This window comes from Chelonia mydas, chromosome 6, assembly GCF_015237465.2.
Source record: "Chelonia mydas isolate rCheMyd1 chromosome 6, rCheMyd1.pri.v2, whole genome shotgun sequence".
NCBI lineage: Eukaryota > Metazoa > Chordata > Testudines > Cheloniidae > Chelonia > Chelonia mydas.
In genome coordinates this window covers 126,960,695-126,981,233 of record NC_051246.2, presented here as the reverse complement: position 1 = coordinate 126,981,233, position 20,539 = coordinate 126,960,695, and the positions used below count along the sequence as shown (strand labels likewise).

The 20,539-nt window shown below is 40.2% G+C and overlaps 2 protein-coding genes across 21 annotated transcripts in view; both read right to left on the bottom strand.

The window, feature by feature from the left end:
* SAV1 (salvador family WW domain containing protein 1) overlaps positions 1 to 5,386 on the bottom strand; it is a 35,198-nt gene extending 29,812 nt beyond the window's left edge. For 2 of the 3 annotated variants that reach the window (XM_043548339.1, XM_043548338.1), the window contains exons 1-2: positions 5,135 to 5,386; positions 680 to 1,120 (exon numbers count right to left, since the gene is read on the bottom strand). In XM_043548339.1, coding sequence (XP_043404274.1) covers positions 680 to 1,120; positions 5,135 to 5,228 — 535 coding nt within the window. In that variant the 5' untranslated portion in view covers positions 5,229 to 5,386. The remainder of the gene's footprint in view (positions 1 to 679; positions 1,121 to 5,134) is intronic. The other variant, XM_037901350.2, reaches the window with a different exon arrangement.
* A 2,819-nt stretch (positions 5,387 to 8,205) lies between these two features.
* Positions 8,206 to 20,539, bottom strand: part of NIN (ninein) — a 109,007-nt gene continuing 96,673 nt past the window's right edge. For 10 of the 18 annotated variants that reach the window (XM_037901342.2, XM_043548333.1, XM_037901340.2 and 7 more), the window contains 2 exons: positions 14,940 to 15,053; positions 8,206 to 12,729 (listed from right to left, as the gene is read on the bottom strand). In XM_037901342.2, coding sequence (XP_037757270.1) covers positions 12,520 to 12,729; positions 14,940 to 15,053 — 324 coding nt within the window. In that variant the 3' untranslated portion in view covers positions 8,206 to 12,519. Of the gene's footprint in view, positions 12,730 to 14,939; positions 15,054 to 17,600; positions 18,102 to 19,416; positions 19,464 to 20,539 lie in introns of those variants that run through there. The other 8 variants (XM_027828315.3, XM_043548336.1, XM_043548337.1 and 5 more) reach the window with 2 other exon arrangements.

Sequence of the window (20,539 nt, the reverse complement as noted above, 5' to 3'; positions counted from 1 at the left end):
ATTAAAATGTGCAAGTGAGCCAAAATTAATTATGTGACAGTTTTGCCTCCTCAGTATTTTGAGTGAGCTGGTCATAATTTAAGGGGAAGAGTCCTTCATAATCCATGTTTGGAATATCACTCACTTGGCTTCCATTTTGCACTCAATTAAAATACAGTATTTATTTTAACTCTTGAAATGTATAAGGAAAAATAGGTCACTTATAGCTGATAGTACATATTATATACTTAAAATTATTTTAAAAATTCAGAAGTGTATCACTTTATTTAAAGAAATAAAGGCTATATGGCTTCTGGAGAATGGTATAATCTGTTTAATAGATGTATTTGTAAAAAAAATACAATATTAAACTTAAGCCTGCACAAATATAAGATATCTCCAATTCTGTCAGGAGTTAAATAAGTTTAATATTAAAAAGCCATCCTACAAAGTACCTTTAATTTTTTTTTTTTTTTTTTTAAAACATGCACATTTCCCTTCCCTCTCCACAGAATATATGCAACGTATTTCCTGGTTGCCATAAATATAAGCAAGCAAACTTTGTATCAGAAATGTAATTAAAATAGGAGAACTAGAGTATATAGAGCAATACTAATAAAAAAACATGACCAGGAGCATCATTAAGAAATATTTCCATAGCAAAAGTGTTTCTTATGCATTCTTTAAAATAACCACTTGCCTGCAGTATGCCTCCCTTGACTATGTGACATCCTTTGGAAGAGATCATTGTTATGTCCATAATATCTATAGTCCTCATGTACACGATCACTTAGCTGATGCCTCCTTTGACCATCATAAAAATCATAGTAATAGCGGGCACCAGCATCTCCATTTTCTGTCACAGAGTTAGCTTCCGTTAAAAAGGACTGGGAGGAAGAGCCATATTCCCGTGGGATATCAGTCGAATTTCTTGCAAGATAGGAAGGCGCAGATAGTCTGTTGCTTTCTCGCCTCATTATTTCATGAGGTGGCCTCTGAACTGGAGTTCTAAGGAAACTCTGGTTTCTAGAAACTATCCCCTCCCCTCCTGCAGAGTAGGCAGAAGAACTCGAGTCAGGAACGCAGATATCAGTTCGTCTTGGAATGGTCGGACCATGACGGATAAATGAAGGCATCAGATCTGTAAGAGTAAAACATTGTAATTTAAATACAAACTTTGCTAGAACAAATGTCCAAATTAAGGGCAAAATAGGTACGCTAACTGGTTGACCATAATGCTAAATTAGATGGTAGAAATCAGGAAATTCAAAGCTAAGGTTTTCACAGTAACATTAACTCAGCCATTTTAAACAAATATACAGTCAGAGTTCCAGGCCAGAAGGGACCATCAGACAAACTAGCCTGACCTCGGATATATCACAGGCCACCAACACATTGCAGCCACATCATGCACACTAAATCCAACATATGGAATTATACCAAAGTATTAGAGACCATAGGAGACTAAACTGTTGTGTGCCACCAAGAGAGAACATGAGGGACCAGAGGGTACCAATGCCCAAGGCCTTAGCAATACCAGGGAAATTGATTAAATGAGATCCTGGCAAATGATCTGTGCCCCACACTGCAGAGAAAGGTGAAAAACCTCAAGGTCACTGCCAACCTGACTTGAGACAAAATTCTTTCCACACTCCACATACGGTGCTCCATTAGACCCCTGGAGCACGTGAGTAAGAACCAGCCAGCCCAACACCTGAGGGAGGTCTCAGTACCACCTCCGAGCACCGGCTCACCTTGCTTTTCATTTTTCTATCTCAAATACCATGAAAGAATCTCAAAGCATCTAGTATTAAGCCTCAAAAAATCCATCTAAGGAACTTATCCCCATTTTACAGATTGAGAAATTGAAGCAAAGATAAATTAATTAGCTTGTAAGCTCTTTAGAAGAGAAGCTTTTACTCTGTACAGTGACTAGCACAACAGTGTCTCTAGATACAAATGCAACATACACAAATTATTTGTATTTCACTAACTTCTAAAGACCCCAAAGGAGACTGAAGCACAATATACACAGATAGTAAGAGGCAGTTCTTGCCCAGAAGAACTTGCCATCAAAATAGAGTTCATGTGTCTTGTCCAAAGTCACACAGAAAATCAGTGGCAGAGCAGAACTCAAATCTTTCAACTCCCAATCTAATGCCCTATCATGAGGTCTGCATTTGTGTACTTACAGTGACTGAGTACGTAAGTGACTTTCCCACAGTCTCACAGGAAGTCTGTAGTACACACCCAGGAATAGAACGTATACTTTACTGTATCTATATAACATGGTCTAGCTAGCAGTGCTGTAATTCGGAATGCTTCATTTCTCAATGTTAAATTAATTTATCATAGCATTTAATAGCTCAGCTTTAAGGAAACTGCCATACGACATGAACATTAATTGCTATACTGGTTCAGAATCTAAACCATTTTGCCTCTACCAAGTTAAACATCAACCCAGAGTGGTAGGCCTCACTCAGAAGGAAAAATATGCCAATGTATTCAATAACTTTCTAAAGTCTGTCTTTTAAATTACACCTCAGTGGATGCAATGACTAAATTATTTGCCATAAGAAGTGCTATGACACTAGAGCACACAATGGATTGTTATTTCACAACACTGAAAACATTGCTAATGTATAGACAACTTTAAATTTTTACAAGTTTAAAAACATTATGCCTTTTATTTTGAAATCTAGTTTGTCTCCTCTCACTGGGAAATACAGTAATACCATGCTATTACTTTATATCTTCAGCCATTTTTGAGCTGTGCATGCAAAACTGGTTATCAGATTATTGTTACAGAAAGAATAGAATTTTTAAAACCCTTTTTACTAAGATGGCTAAAATGATTTAGTTCACACACAAATTCAGTATCATACTGTAAATTAACAGTTTTAAAATTTTAAAACTAAAACATTCCAAAACTCAAAGAACACAACCTAAAGAGTTCAAAGTTCACTTTCCAAAAGTATGTTTTCAGCTCTTGCAGTTGCAAAGGTAACTGTTCAAAAAATATGATGCACTGCTGTCACACTCAGGCTTTGTATTCACTGCTAAAAAAAGATGTGTTTTTACCATAGGTTAAACTAACTATATTAGCTAGCTTGCTGTAAAATCCTATTAGAGATAAGTCATGAGATCACAGACAGGTGGGGAGTACAATGCTGACCTTGCCTAGGTACCTCCTCGTAAAAAACTACGGATACCTTAAAAAGAACAGGAGTACTTGTGGCACATTAGAGATTAACAAATTTATTTGAGCATAAGTTTTCATGGGCTACAGCCCACTTCATCAGATGTATAGAATGGAACATATAGTAAGATACACACACACACACACACACACACACAGAGAACACGCCTTGTCTCCACTAGGATTTTACACTGAGATAACTATCACACAGTTATTTTACCATAACCCCTCCCCTGTTTGGCAATGAAGATATAGCCTTAGCTTGCAAAAAAAGGACACTAACTTTAGGAGAGTTGTGAACTGCTCCAATTCATATGAACAAGTTATTAAAGGAACAATGTGAACTTAAATAAAAATCGCACTTCTATGTGCTATCTACTGTCTTCTACAAATAACTATTAAGATTACTGGAACTGAGATTAGAGAAGTTTGTTTACAAAGTGCATTGGACAACACTTGTGTATGGACAGTTACCCCTTTTCACATAGGTCTTCCATACAGCAACAAGGAAAAGAACTCCGTTTTTCTTATTTTATTTTTTTTAAATGGAGGGGAGAATATATTAAAATCATAAAAAGCTGGCTAGCAGGGTTGACAATTTCCTGGGAAAAACTAGTTTAGGAGGACCAGGTGTTAGTAAAAACTGGCTTAAACAGGGAAAAATGATTGCACCAGTGTCCAAGTTCTGCAAGCACAGAACGAGTCTTTTCAAATGCTGGATATATCCACTGAAAACTGAGGAACAGTTGGTCTGTCTGCTACATCGAAGTTGGTCTTCTACAGAATTCTGCATGGCCAAATGGAACTAGACTCGTAGTGTGAAACTCTGCATGCTTCTGATTGCTTAATGCTCCAAGCTCACAACTCTGCATTACTGTAATTTTCACATATTCAAACGTTTTTGACTTTTGTTTATAAAATATTGAAAAACTGACCATGAGTCACGACACACAACTTCCCTGAGAAAATACTAAACCAAAACCGTACATTCTGATGCTCAGTATTATAGCTACACGTATTAGTATTACGTCCACTGCAGTTTTACTTTTTGTTTGTACAACCCTAAATTAATCTCTGAATCTGCTGCCTTATGTAACCACAATTTTAATAGGTAACTAAAACGAAGTGTAATGTGGTGTGCATTAACAAATCAGTTTTTCAAACCAAAAATACCTTAAACTGGGACTAACATTTTTCCCCGGGACGGTAAAAAACATGATTTTAACTAGTAAAAACCATCTCTGGTAAATACCATGCCATCCCAGGGGGCTGGAGGATTTATGGGCAGGTGTAGTACCTCAAAAGTTTTCACAGACTTAGTTTTTATTTGATATATTCAGATTGTGGTAGGGCCCAAAAGACCCTGTATTGGGATTGGTGCCCACTACACTCAGTAATGTATAAACAAAACATAGGAGAAAAAACAGTCCCTGCCCTGAAGTGTTTACTTAAAATAAAAGCAAACACTAACAAGCCTGGAAAGAAGGAAACAATTAAAATATGTACAATTTATGTACACTGGCATATACTACTTGCCGTTCACATGCATCTGAGCTAGCCCTTCGGGTCCTACATATCAAGTTGACAAGGATCCCCTTCAATTACAGTCAAACAACAACAAAAAAAAGGACAGGAGTACTTGTGCCACCTTAGAGACTAACCAATTTATTTGAGCATCAGCTTGCGTGAGCTGCAGCTCACAGACTAACACGGCTGCTACTCTGAAAGCAGCCAAAGAACAGAGTTTCTACCTTCGCATCAGATGGGCAGGGTGTCACGATAGGCCCCTGCCCAGCTCCTGGGGCGGGTGGGTGTTGGGGGCCTTCCCCCCCCATCAGGACTCCAGGCCCGGGGCACGCTCCCCGCTGCCCCCCGGGGGGCCGCTTCTTCCCCCCCTCCCCCCGGTCACCCCTCCCCCCGAGGCTCCCGCCGGCGCGCGCCGCCCCGGACACTCACTGCGGAGCAGCGGGCTGGTCTCCTTCTTCACGTACTTGCCCTGCACCTCGCCCGGCTTGGAGAGCTCCGTGCGCGTCTTCTTCCGGGACAGCATCCCCCCGCCCGGGGGGCTCGGGCCCGGGCCCGCGGCCGCCTCACTCCGCACGGGCCCCGGCGCCGCGCCGCGCGGCTCCCGGCTGCATCACGCGCACCCGCTCGGGGCCGGAGGGACGGGGCCGGGCCGCCGCGGAGCCATGTGCGGGGCCGCCCGCTCCGCGCCTGTGGCCCGCCCCCTCGGCGCACGGCCCTGTGGGACGCCGGCAGCGCCCGCCCCCGGGAGAGCGGGCTGGCGGCGCTCCGTGGCAGCGCCCCCTGCGGCCGGGAGGGCCAAGGGCGCGGCGCGTGCGGGGGCACAGGGTTCCGCGGCCGTTGGGTCCGGAGGGGGCGGGGCCGCACTGGGGGGGGCGGGGCCTGCAGCTCCCGCCCTGGGGAGGGCCGCAGGGCCCAGCAGCCAGCCCAGCCCTGCAGGGGGCAGGAGGGGTCTGGGGCCCAGGGGGCCCTTCGCCCCAGCCAGGGCTTGGGGACAGGCACCTCTGGCGGGGGGGAGCAAGCTGCAGGGCCTGGGCCGGTCCTGAGGCTGGTACAGGGGCAGAGAGGAAGGGGCAGGAATGGGCCAAGACATGGCCAAGGGGAAGGAGGCTGGGAGACATGGAGGGCCAAGAACAGGCCCAGGCAAGGGTGACGGGAGGGGAAAGAGGCTGGGAGACCTAAGGGGCCGGGAACAGGCCCAGACAAGGCCGTGGGAGGAAAGAGGCAGGAAGGCAGCACACAGGAGACACATTTTATGCCAGATCACACGTCCCCTCTCATTGTGTTGGCCAAGCACATGGTCTGAGAGCTGGGCCTGGGGCCTCCATGTTTTTATTCCAGCGCTAGGGCTAGTTACCTACTACTCAAGAAATTATATTACATAAGTGGGTTGCCACAAACTCCCTCACGGGGTGAGCTCTTACACCCCCCCCCAGGTCTGTTCTCATTCTCCTGGTCCCGTCACATTCCCGATGGACCAGTCGCCTAGAGGTGTCACACAAGAACACTACCCACGACAGCGAAAAGCAAGAGCCACTTGGCTAATGGAAGGGCACGCTACAAAGCTAGTTGAGGTGTGCAAGCTCCACAGTTGTATTACTGCAGCAACCAGGACCCCAGAGTATTAGGTGGGGGACACACACACACAACAAACAACAATCCCTGCCCCAAGGAGATTACCATCTAAGTGTTAAACAAGGGACAACAAATGGATAGACAGAGGGAAGCACAAGGAACAATGAGACACTATTTGGTCAATGGGCACAGCACACCAGCATCAAAAACGGCATAGAAAAACCATGTAAATGTTGTTCTTCGAGATGATTGGTCATGTCCATTCCATTCTAGGTGAGTGCGCACCCACATGTGCGGTCGTTGGAGATTTTTGCCTTAGCGGTAGCTGTAGGGTTGGCTGTAGGGTCTTCTTGAGTGCCTCGCTCATGTGGTGGTATATTAGGCACTGCCAACCCTATGCCCTCTCAGTTTCTTCTTGCTGGGAACTCTGACAGAGGGGCAGGAGGACGGTTAGTGGAATGGACATAAGCAACACATTTTGAAGAACAACAGTTGCGAAAAAGTAGGTAACCATTTTTTCTTTGAGTGCTTGCTCATGTGAGTCACCTAGAATGGAATCGACAAGCAGTATCCTCGGAGGTGGGCTCGGAGTTCACAGTTCAGCGGCTTGCAGTACTGCTCTATCGAAGCCAGCATTGTCCTGGGCCTGCTGGGTAAGTGCGTAATAGGATGTGAACGTGTGAACGGACAACAAGGGGGCTGCCCTACAGATGTCCTGGCTAGGCACTTGGGCTAGGAAAGCTGCCGAAGAGACATGCGGCCTAGTTGAGTGGGCGGTGACAATCGGCGCAAGTGACACCTTCGCCTGATTGTAGCAGCAGTGAATGCAGGCAGTATACTGAATTACCTTTCATCCTGTCAGCCACCGTGACGAACAATTGCGTTGACTTACAGAATGGCTTGGTCCTTTCAATGTAGAAGGCTAGTGCCCTCCTGATGTCTAGGGAATGCATGAGTTCGAGGGCGAAAGTTTTTGCAGATCCTGCACTTATCCTTTCTGTAGGACTCCCCCAAACTTTAAACAGCTCTCGTCGGGGTCACTAATGGGCATCAGCTGGGTGCACTATGAACATGGCTTAAAGCCCGGGGAACAGGGCATACCCGGCTTCAAGGCGAAGTCCCAGCCAGGACTCTAACTCCTAGACCTTTAAGTTGGAGTAGTTGTTTAACTAAGTACCTATCAACAAAGGAGACAGAACAATGGACTGTAAGAACTGCTCACGCTCTTACGATCACAGACAAGGCACTCTGACCAACCGTCATGGGTGGTAAGAAGGAACAGAGGGGGTAGGGTCAGCAGTGCCTAATATAGCAGCGTATGAGCGCGGCACTTAGGAGGGAACTACAGCCAACCCTACAGGTACCGCTAAGGCAAAAATCTCCGACTGCACGTGGGCGTGCACACACCTAGAATGGAATCGACATGAGCAAGCACTCAAAGAAGCCAACCCTCCAGCAGTGCAAATTAGAGGAAGCTCATTAACAGATTACCAATAGAAAAGCCTATTTGAAGTCATACACAAACAAAACATGAGGTAAATTTAATCCTAAATTCTGAATATTTTATAATTTTCACCATCAAATAATTGTGTATTAAAGATTAGCTTTTTAATAAAAATGTTTCGACTGGTAACAATGATTAAGGGGGAAAACAATGGATGATGAGAACAGGCTAGAAGTTAAAATAAATTAAGAGGTAGGTTCATTATTGGCTTTTTCCTCCCTAAACTGGTTTATGATTTTTTTCATAATGGAAAATTCATATTTTTATCATTTACTGCAAACCTGTCCATTTTTATTACTATTTTATCCAGTTAAAAATTTAGCTTTGATTAGTACGAGCATATGAATTACAATTGAATAGAGTTATTGGTCTGCACAGCAAAATGTATGAAAATATTTTCATACAAGGAAAAAAAAGTAGTGAGTTTTGTAATTTATATTTTTAATTTCAGTATAAACAATGTCAGTTCATCTTTCTGTTTTACATGATGGTATAAAGACAACTGTTGTAATACAGTATATTATACTGATATAATACAATGCAAACTCGATAAAAAAAATACACCCACTAGTCTTCATCTCTACAGAAGTTAATTATCACTAATTACAGCATTTGACATTTAGTGGGAACAGAAGCTATTAATGGGTGAGAGGGCTGAACATCAGCAAAGCAACAGAACGCAGTTGTAACAACGATGTCATTTCCTTTAGTTTTACCAAAGGATTTTGCCGTTCTTTGCTAAAGTACACTGTTCCTTTAAACCATTTTATGCAACATCCATAAATAGTGAATGTCAGTTGGGTTACAAAATCCTTTTGCTCTTACAAAATCAAAGAATTTCCTTTCTTTGAATTTAAATTCAGCCTCAGCTGACTGAGGAAAAAGTGCTAATATATACTTTTTATCAATGCAAATTGACACACAGCTCCTTAACTGTGCAGATATAAAACAGCCCCTCAAGTTGTTCAGAATGAATTTGTATATATTCACCACCAAAAAAACCAATTCCAAAACGCTTATCTTCACAGTGATTCACACAGCATGGTGTAGGAAACAATGGTAATATTTTTAAAACACTGTTATATTATCTTTGAACTGGCAAGACCCATTGTTTTGATTGAGGCCTAGTACTTCAAGTTTTGTTGAGCATATATGAGTTTGCTATAAAAGACTTCGGCATTTTAAAAATGCCTATATGGTATACCCAGGCTTCTAACATTATATTCAGGCATCAGAGACTATAAATACTTAATACCTTTCATTAGTATATATCCATTGGCTCAAATGCATGGTAAAAAAGTTTATGCAAGTAACTGTGCCAGCCCAGTGGTCAGGCAAACATTTCACTGACAGGGCATCAGAGTTTGGGTCCTCAGTTTCACCACTGCATACCATCTGGGGAGGAAGTGCCCTAAACTGCTTCTCAAGCAACCCCTTCTGGCAGATGCTCTAAGCAGCATTTAATAACTCTGGAAGGTGCAATGTCAGAGGGCACTTTTGAGAACTCTTTATTCACACAAATATCCCAGTGAAGTCACCTTGAATTTTGCCTGAACAAGGGAGGTTGAACTCCCTCATGGCCCCCCACCTCCCAACTGTCCTCAGTGGTGGGATTAGTATTTGAAGCTAAATACATGAAAGGAAGGATAGATTGAGAGAGAATGGGGAGAAATCAATCTCTGTGCACTATCCCTGCAACAAAGATTACCTATCCTAGCTTCACCTTTTTGAATTCGATTCTGATTAGTGCTTTTTTTTAATCCAACAGAAAATAAGTGCCAGAAAGTCAAAATTTGGAGTCTGTTCTTTTATAAAAGCATCCACGTGAGATTTTATTTAATTATGCAGCAATTTAAGGACAATCTCTACTTCAGTATCCCCATGATGTCTGACAGTTTGCCACATATGTTAACATTAGGGGCTGGTCTACACTACCACGGTAAATTGATCTAATTTACACAACTTCAGTTACATGAATAACGTAACCGAAGTCGATGTAGTTAGATCCATTTACCGCGGTGGCTATACTGCACTGTGTCAACAGGAGAGAATCTCCCATTGACTTCCCTTACGCTTCTCGGGGAGGTGGAGTACACAAATTGATGAGAGAGTGCTCGCCCATCAATTTAGCGTGTCTTCACCAGACCCACTAAATGACACTCGCTACATCGATTGCAGCAGTGCCGATCTACCGGTAAGTGTAGACATGCCCTAGGTCATGCCTCGTCTAGAAAAATATATTGCATTAAAAAGTGCTAGCGAACACCTTTTTCTAGGATGATCACAGCCAGCTGAATTCTGTCTACTCTGCCATTGTAAAAATACTGCCTATTTTCCTAAGCTAGACATAGCCTTAGAGATGTGTGCTCAATTTCCTTATTGTCAACACACATTTTAGTCCAATTGTCCATGCAGCAAAACTTTATCATGTGTGTGACTTACCAAGCTAACTCGTCAATATTAGCATAAGCAAAATATATATACTCTGGAATTTAAAAAGGGAACTCCAATTTAACTCAATGTAATTTGCTATAATAAAAGACCACTTCTGCAATCAATGAAAAAATGGTGTATGCAAGCCTTAGAGCTGGTCATTTACCAAGATAGAAGATTGAGAGTGGAAAGAGACAGTACAATACAGTCATGAAATAATTTCTAAGGTTTTCTTGCTTTGTGTAGCTCCTAGATAGGTTTGTGACATGATTGTCATTTGTCTATCTTTTAAAGGTATATTGAACAAATCTTAGTAAAGTTTTAAGAGTTGCAAGCTGATTTTTGTTTTGATTTTTGATTTTTGTTTTTAAATAAAACCCTGTATATTCATTGCACCCTTTCAACAGGAAAACAGTGCAGAATTTTCTATCATCAGACATGCATTCATGGTGATTATTTTCTCTGCCGTGTCCTTATGCGCCATTCCTGTACACAGGAAGAAAACAAATCTCTCTGGATTCTTGTAACATTTACAATATTGCCTGCATAAAGGAATTGAGCAGACTAGCAGTACAAGGAAAGGGTCACACCATGTATCTATTATCCAATCCCTCCACCCTCCAATTAATAGGTAAACTTTTAGGTATAACAGTCTTGCCAGTGCTTCACTGGCTTTCTAAATCAGTGCTTCACCTGGCTAAAACAGTATAAACTGAAAGTCATTCTCTGCAGGCTGGCTAGTGGCTTGTGGCAAGTGAATTGGCAGCCTCATTTCAGTTCCTAGTGGACAGTTGCATGTCACAAACACTACTGTAACTGGCACCTTGTTAGCAGTCTCAGAGACAAGGGGTTGAATACATAGTTTGAACTTTTTAACCCTTCCTTCAAATCCCACTACTGCTGCCAAACTGGCCCCTCTCACCTTGATCAATCGATCCTTCAGCCCTCATACAGACTGCGCCAATCACAACACATTTTCCAGTCTTATCCTGGCCCCTCTCACCAGTATTAAATTCACATTAACATTTTAAAAATCTTATGGTCTTAAGTCTATTTTTATCTGGTCATATTAGATAATACAGTTTGGTTTATCATTCTTTTCATAAACAAGGTTTCTTAAAGCTTGAATAAGTGGTCATCTTCATACACAGACATTAAGTTCCATATTTAGAGTAGTGCAGGAAGCTAGTTGATGCTATCATTCCAAGTTGCTGAGGTGACCTCAAATATAACTCCTTACAATCACAAACTCAGATCCTGTAGCAGGATCCACTAGCAGAGACCTGTTGGTCGAGTGTCCCACTGACACCAAATAGAAGTATGTATGGTCATCAGAGGTCCATGTTAGTAGACCCTATTGCAGGATCATTGCCATAGATATTACAGACTAAGGTTTATGTAGGTCCTCTTCTCCATTCTCCTGCCAATACAGGATTATTCCATAAATACATTTCAGAGCTTTGCCTAGTTTAAAAAATATTCAAGTAGAAGCCACATCACCTTCTGTTTGGAGATTGTTCCTCTGTTTTAATTTAAGGCCCCTAATATATTTGTAAAGGAGTGTTTAATTGCAGCTGTGTAAGTCATTGTCACACTCAGCACATGGGACATTTTTCAGGATTAGCTACTGCTATGTTTAGTTAGATGGCAGCATTCTATTTACCAAGTTTTAATCACCACTAGGGAAGTTGAACCCTGGAAAGAAACAGCCATTGATCAACTGGGCTAGACGTCTAGTGCATCAGTTGAAGCATACTGCTTTAGGGAAACTCCAGAATCTATTTGCAGTATATAGGAAACAGATGAAGTCTGTTTCCTAATATGGATTATTCTGAGAATGATATCTAGAGATGACCCAGATGATCTGCTGAGTTTAGACTTTAAAATATTATACATAGGCTTAGAATGTTTTAAAAGTTTAACTGAGACCTGAGTTGCAAAGGTTCACCTTAGACCTAGGTTTCAATATAGGCATGGGTTACCAAATTAATTCACTACAATAAATTCAGAGTTTATATTTAAAAATAAAGCAGTTACAATAAGTTAAGTTACATAGAATCACAGATCCAAATCTTTTCTACAATCCTGAATAGGATAGTTTTTGACAAAACTGGGCAGGAAGGTGGTTTAGGAACGCTACCAGAAGTTTGTTGGCAGCTACCAGTTTAGGTTTTAACTTTAAACTATCTACTTTGAGACCTCTGTTTACGAACATCTATAATACAAAAAGGCAGCACAGTGAGAAGTTGAAATCTTAACATTTCAGTAAAGTGCAAGAGAGCTTTTGAATATATGTATGGCTTTGCTATGACCTTAGTTGAGATGTAGAATTCAAAGATGGTGATGCCAGGTTCTTAACTATTTTACTGAGGTTGGCAATCTTTTCTTCTAAGAAGTAGTTTTTCTTCTCAGCAGTTTTCTGTCGCTGTTCTGTCATCTCCAGAGCTTTCAGCAATTGTGCGTTCTCAACATAGAGATCCTTAACCATTGCATCTGCTTTAGTATTCTTGGAAAGCTAAATATATATATAAAAGTTACTCCCAGCTTTTTATGTACGAAGAGATACAAGTGAAAGCAGTGCTGTGTTTAGGCAAGCTGCTGGTTCAGTTTATTGTGAGCACCCTCATCCATGCATTCGTGTAGTGCATGATTATATGAAATCATCCACAGTAAAAGGATATACCAAATTGGATGTTTTCACGTATTATAAATGAAACATTTCCTGATGTTTATGGGCACTACTAGTATCTTGAAGGTGGAAAGAGCTTGTGCAGAAGATCAGATATGAGAGAGATATTATGGGTCCACAAATCAAGATCTGCAAACCCTTGCTTATGCAGCTAGTGCATGAAAGTGTTTGTAGAATCATGCCCCCATTCTTTAAGGCTGGGTAAATTCTCATACACAAGAGCCCATCAGCCCAGAGTGGGAGACGACTGCAATTAGGCATGTCCACTGGGTCCCATAGATACAGCTGTGATGGAAAGTTCTGGACTACAGGCTTCCCCTATACAAGTGGGTGAAGAACACCAGTACTCTGTCTTTATTTCTTTGAGAACAGCCCTTTTGTGGATGATTTGGGGCTATGGTAAGGGCAGCTGGACCCTGTCTGTCAGTACTGCATTTCCCTGATGGGTGGGTAAGTAAAATCTGTTGGCCTCCCACTTTACAGGAGAGTCCAGCTGCAACTGTGACTCCAGGGATGAGCCCACCAATGACGATAATTTCTCCTGCCTGGGCCTTCCACAGCACTGTTGTCCCAAATCCCTTGTTCACTTGAACAACTAGCTTGGTCTGCTCAGGATTCTCTTCTGGCCAAAGACTCTATGTACTTGAATTTAATGGTTAGCCATATGCTTGGCCATATTAATCTGCCTGGCAAATTCACTACCAGATATCTCAAATCTTTCTGGAGACCAGTTGTCTTATCATCTTCCTTCTACTCACTCACTGCTCAAGAAAGTCCTCTCTGCCACTCCTGGAGATGTCTACCAGTCCCTGCTCCTCTCAAAAGAGATCAGTAAAAATTAAATAAAATTAAAATAAGTGAACCCAGAGACCACCTTATCTCCTGACAAAGGGGAGATCTTAGTTTTTTTGACTCCTCTAGCAACTTGTGTTTTGAATCTTTGGAAGTTTTGTTGGGTTTAAGATGCAGTTCATCCACTTGTATAGTGAAGCTGCCTCTGTGGGACTAAATTTAATTAAAATCAGTTGTCTCCAGCTTTGGGTGGATAGATTCTGTCATGAGGGAAATATGAGGTAAGAACAAATTGTCTCAGCTATTTAAACCTAATATGCCGACAAAAAAATTGCATTTTATAATAAATGTGTTGACTATTCACTAAGGAAAGTATTTTCAGTTTCCCCTCAAGTAACCTGATTTAATAATACATCCCCAAAATGTAAATTGTCTGACTGAATGTAGAATTAATATAAGTTAAGTAAATCATATACAAGACTTAAAATCTTATTTTGGGGATGGATTTTCACTCACCGTGAACTCCTACGTGCATTGAAAGGGAACACAACATTTGTGACGTGGTGAGGAAAGTTAAGTACACAGCCATGCTCAATATACCAATCTACATGCATTGCATTTGCCAGTTCTCATCTAGTATATCTCAAATAAGAGATCTTATTTGTATACTTTTCACCCCTGAACTGTGAAATAAACTTGAATGTTAGTGTAATTTATTTAGTGAGACTGCTAAAAAGCTCACTGGAATTCATGGGCATTTTTATTTTTTCCAACAGGGAAGAAGAGATGAACATTTAGGTAATTCAGAAAACGCTTGTATCCTAATAAAGGAAAACAGGAGCAAAGAACATGCTGTTTGTCTGGGTAAGTTTTTCCCCTGCCATGTGGTATAAATCCTTGGGAAGGAACATCTCCAAAGTGTAATCTTTGGGAAAGTACCTTGTTTTTCCCCTTACCCCATGTACAACCGCTCTTCAATAAAGATCCTTCTCCCAAATTGGAGAGGTTTGTTTCCCAGTTTTAGGTCTTGCAAGGTACTGAACAATCATAATTCCCAGTCAATTAACAACAAATTGTGGATGCTCAACCAAGAATCTTTAGTCAAGCGTGCGGTGTTTTAGATTGAAACCATAAAAGGACTTTTACAATCTACTCTGAACAAAAGTAGAATCTGGCATACTTTGCTCGCTTAAGTTGTGTACACAAGGTATGTGGGATCCCAGGAGAGGAATGGTAAGGCTTACTTGTTCTTTCAGTTGGTTCACTTTATCTTGGAGAAGCCTCTTCACAAGCTTCAGTTTCTGCTCAACATCCATCATACGTTCTTCCATCATCTTTAGAAGCTGAGCATGGCCCCCCTAAAAGGTGAACAGTTATGTGAGAGTTAAATCACAAAGACAAATCAATTGTTATTTGTCTTCTCTCAAGCGATACCAGGCTGGGAGACAGATTTGGTGGCCAATATGAGTCTGCTTTAAAAGATGGGCTCACAGCTGTTATGCAGTTAGTGTAGGCAGATATTTATACACTTACTCTAAAGGGACCCTGTCAACATTAAAATAATTTTTAGAGTTCTATTTAGCAATACCTTAGATTATTAAAATTTAACCAATCTAGTTGACTTTCATATTTACTTTTTGCTTTTCACTCAGCCTGGGGAATGAAAATCAGACCTGACAGTTTTCACTTTTGGTTCTCATGCTCTAGACAAAGTTCTGCTGCGTTTGGGTTCACTACTGCAGGGGAATAAAAATCATCTGAACGTATTTTTATTTTGTAAAATATTTTTAGTAAACTGAAACTTTAGGGCTTAAAGTTTGACAGTGTCTCCTTAATTTCAAATAATCCCCACAATTTTCAGTCTTTAAAAATAAATGGTGGGATTTGCTACTTCCTCAAAGTTTGCTTTCTTTATTATAGCTGTAGATTACAGGCTTCTGGTTATTCAGAAATGTTAGTAATCAGCCTCCTTTTGCCAGTTTTCTTCAGCAATGTAACTCACAAGCCAGCTGAAACACAATAATTTACTGCAATGAGAATGCCTGCAAAAATCAGACTGCATTGCGATTTCCCTGGAGCAGTTGGGAAGAGGAGGCAGCAGATCACAAAGAAAGGTATTTGGAGACATTTTGGTAATTAGCAGTCATAGGAAAGGAAATACAAGCAATGTTACTTTAAATGCCAGTTTCTACCTACAAAGACATCTGAGTGGGTGTTAGCCAAGAGTCACTTTGATAAAATAAAAAGAAAAGGAGTACTTGTGGCACCTTAGAGACTAACCAGTTTATTTGAGCATGAGCTTTTGTGAGCTACAGCTCACTTCATCGGATGCATAGCATATCATAGGATATGATATCATATGCATATGCATATGCATAGCATATCATAGGATATCATAGCATAGGATATGCTATGCATCCGATGAAGTGAGCTGTAGCTCACGAAAGCTCATGCTCAAATAAACTGGTTAGTCTCTAAGGTGCCACAAGTACTCCTTTTCTTTTTACGAATACAGACTAACACGGCTGTTACTCTGAAACCTTTGATAAAATACTGAACCTTGAAGGGGCCCGTAAGCAAGCCACTTTCTTACACGGGGTGGGGCATTAATGGGAGGCTGGAGGAGGGTGTATTTTTTTCCGGAGGAGAATAGTTGCTTATTTATTTAAAATTCTATGAATGGATTCCATTACGGAGGGAATTGCAAATAGAATTACATTTTACCTGAAGAAGCTCCAGAAGGATCTCAATAGAAGGGATTTTATATATCGTTAAAAACTATTTCAGAATTACATATCATGTAGGAAGCAATATATAATGTAGTAGGACTGGGGACTTTTCCAGAGGGATTTAAAATCTAGCAGTAAGTAGAACTTACCATAACAAGTTCCAGCCAAAATATTCTCATCTATCTTTTTTTAAGTTTAGTGAGATACTCTGAAACATAGTCCGTAAATACTTTTGTTTGGCTGTTCGTGCATGAAGTGAATAATTAGACAAGCATATCTGTATGCGGTGTTGTAGCTGCTGTGGTCTCAGGATGTGAGACACAGAAGGCGGTGAGGTAATATATTTTACTGGACCAACTTCCATTGGTGAAAGAGTCAAGCTTTTGAAAATAAGCTCTGAGGGGCCTGAAAATTTACCTCTTTCACCAAAAGAACTTGGTCCAATAAAAGATATTACCTTACCCAACTTGTCTCTCAAAACGTACAGGTCTCTGCTGCTATTTTTTTTGTTTGCTCTGGTTTATTATCTCTGAGTTGTGTGTTCAAATGAATTTGAGAACACCAATTAAAACTACGTTTTACCTGATTAGTATATGAATCCATAAAACCTTCTCCTGAAGTTACAGGAAGTGAGGAAATGGACTCAGAGCAGGTCAGGTCCATTCAAAAGATGTAAACCTCAGTGAGTCAGGACAGAGTTTTGTTAAAAAAAAAAAAAAAAAAGTTTCACACAGCTTGTACTCCAAGTAGACAAGAGCCAGGCTATAATGCTGTAAATGTTTATACATATCCGTTAAAATAATGCTGAAGTCTAGTTTAAAAACAGTAACTGCTGGGAAACGTGGGAATACTAAGAATTGTGATTCAAAGATGGACTTCAGTCATTTACAGATACTACTTTTTTGTCCAAGTTTTTAAATCCAACACTACACAGGAAGTGGATGCTTGAGGCCCAATTTCTTCATCAAACGTGCACATGCAACTCTTGCTAAAAACGTACGTGCAACTCCCACTCAAGTCGAGGACAGAATGTGGGTCCGTGTTATTACATACTATGTAATAGTTCCCATCCACAATATCAGAGAACAGTGATAAATATTTTGGCCAAAAGTTTTTGTTTAGAAAAGCTGAAATACTGTAGTGAGTATGATACATTAGCAAGACAGAGACACACCATTATATTTAAAACATTTTATTTCTCAGGTACATCAAGAAGTGTCATCTTTCCCTGTTAAAAAGTTTATACATCTTGTACAAAACTCAATATAAATAACCCAGATTTTCTTCGAATCTCATATATAAAAATTAGTGCCTTTTGATAAAAATAGTTACAACCGTTTGAGAAAAATAGCGTATTTCTTTCCACAATGAACAAGTCAACAATTTAAATAACATAAATAAAAAGGGTTTGTAACAAATTGAAAACGACCGCTTGTGAATTTTCTTCATGGAATAGGTTCTGCACAAATAAATAGGAAAAACATAATACTGTAGAGGCTTTTTTTTTTTTTTTAAAGCACAGAATAATTTGATCCTCAAATTTCTCAGCTTATGCCAGTTTGAGTGTAAGTAAGTTTATCACTGTAAGGAATGAGATCATTAGCAGCCAAGCTTTCAGAGGTGCCCAATCCTCCTGTAGGAATCTGCATGCACTGCTCGCTGCTCCGGTAGCAAGGCCTAGAGAAAGAAGGCAAGTGGGACACTTCACCCTGATATCAAGATTTTTTTTTTTTTTAAATACATACACTGCTATTAAAGTAAACCACCACCACCTAAACAAGCAAAGCAAAACAAACAAAAGCAACAGTCATCACACAGCATGCAGAGAATCACAAATTACATTTTTCTAAATATTTGTACAAGCATTACACAAATGCAATTGTGAAGACATTCAGAAAGTGTTTTCTAGGTGTAAGGACTCTTCAGATGGCTCACCAACATCAATTTTGTCAGGAAATTTTTTTGGGGTGGGGAATGTCAATTAACTTTATGCAGTTGCTAACTAGAAAAAGTGAAGCTGTAAACTTCTGGTTAGAGAAATACAGCTGCCACAATATGTATATAGTCTCAATATTTTTGGGAGACTCGCAGCATCGGCTTGAAGGGTGTAGTCCAATTCAACTACATTAGAAAGAGTTCTCAGCATTTCCATTATAAACCTAGTTTGTAAAGAGTCTATATCTGGGACACACAAATTGGCTCTAGGCTAAAACTGTATTCTGAAAGGAGTTTCACTACAATAAATTGCAGTTTAAATTTTTCGAATTCAAAAAACAATCTGGAGGAAGCTTTTTGGCGTTTATGCTGTGTCCACACAGGGATAAAGTGAGGGACAATCAATTTTTTGAAGTATTTTGGACAGATCAGTGCATGTTAGAAAGCGTGGCATTAAACAAGCGCAGATTCTAAAACATATGGAAAAAGAACTGGTTAGGTGATGGGTTATTGTATATGGAGGAGGAAGTGAAAGAAGTTCAGGGATTGCTATTGGAGCTAATATTTCCAATTCTGTCTGTAGTATAATTGACAGAGGAAAGTATCAAAGTTTGCCCTCAACATCCAGACAGGCCAAAAAATAAAATCATGTAGATGAAGGATCTAGAGTTCAGAAAGGTCTAGACAGGTTAGTGTGAGTAACAAACGGCTCAAGGAGTTTCAATTTAGACAACTTGAAGTCATGAGTACAAAACCAGTGATCTTGAAGGGCACCAGCCTGAGAGCGATTACAGACAGAACCAGGACAGAACATGGCTGTAACCAAAAAAGCAAATAAAACTGGGACAGAAAAGGGGCATACAGTACAACTCAAACACAAAGTTTATCACCATTGCTCTACTTGTATGCATATTTACTGTACCTAATTTTAGGCTCCTGATTAGAGAAAGGCCTTGGAGCTAGAAGAGTTCTGTAGGAGTGCAGCAGCAGGAGTAACACCAGGACTGGGTGGGTTAAATGTATACAGATAGCATGGAAAATCTGGGGTTGTACTCACTGGTGAAATGACGGTGGAGAGGGGATATGACGCACGTTTCCAAGATGCTAAAGGCGACATTGAAACGTAAATAAGCTTTCAACTAAACGTTTACCCTAGGAATCAACTAAGAAAAAAAAGCAAGGTGTTTTCACAAAGGAATGTTCTATCTTGTGCTGAACGAGAAGCAGCTGACAAAGATATAGGCCTTGACCATACTGAGAAAGCGCTCTGCTTTAACAAAATTGATTTTAAAATATCAATCTAGTTAAACCCATGTGAACCCTTATTGTAGATGCAGTAGAGTTGGTGTAACTCTTTTGGTATATCAATTTAGTTTGCTTAAGCTATATCACTATAAGAAAGGGATAAACAGGTTTTAAGTACATCTATAACAGAGATTTGCACAGGTTTAACTAGATTGATTTTTAAAATCTAATTCAATGCAGTTTTCAAGGCCTTGCAGAGATAAACAGGAAAGATTTACACATTATTCACCTGCAGAACTACTGTTTATAGCATGTAGCTAGTTTATGCTTGATGAGCTCTCAAATAATTAAAAACTTTTTCTTGTTTTCAAAAAAACAACCAACCTTACGTACTCTTAAGACAGTTCACAGTATGTTAACTTGCAGAAGCTGCTATAAGATTGCTTTTTTCCTGCCTTTTTTTGTTTGCTTTTAAATAACAAAATTTCAAACTAAACCTTACACTCTACCTTTCACACTCTTCTTTGTCACCAAAGACCTTAACATATGGTAACATTGCCTTCTCTTCATCATCAGAGTGCCTGACAGAAGACCTTACATGCAATATCATTTGTATTTAATTCATCCTGCTGTGCTTGCCTTTAGGTTCCCTGCTTTTGGATGATGTGTCTCATCCTTAAATATTTGATGTCTTTAAAAAAAAAAAAAAAAATAGAGCATCACCGAAGAGGTTTGTCATTTTTGTTGAAAGAGTCCATTGAAGTACATGGCACTTGGCAGGAGTATGAATTTTTCAATAGAGCTATCCCTTTCACCCCAACCCAGTCTGTAAAGAGCCTACATATGAGTGAGTCCCCAAAAGATACAGTTATGAATTGATTTTCATTGTTTTTATGCTGAAAAAGTACACTGTGTTGTAACTCCTTCTCCCAAGA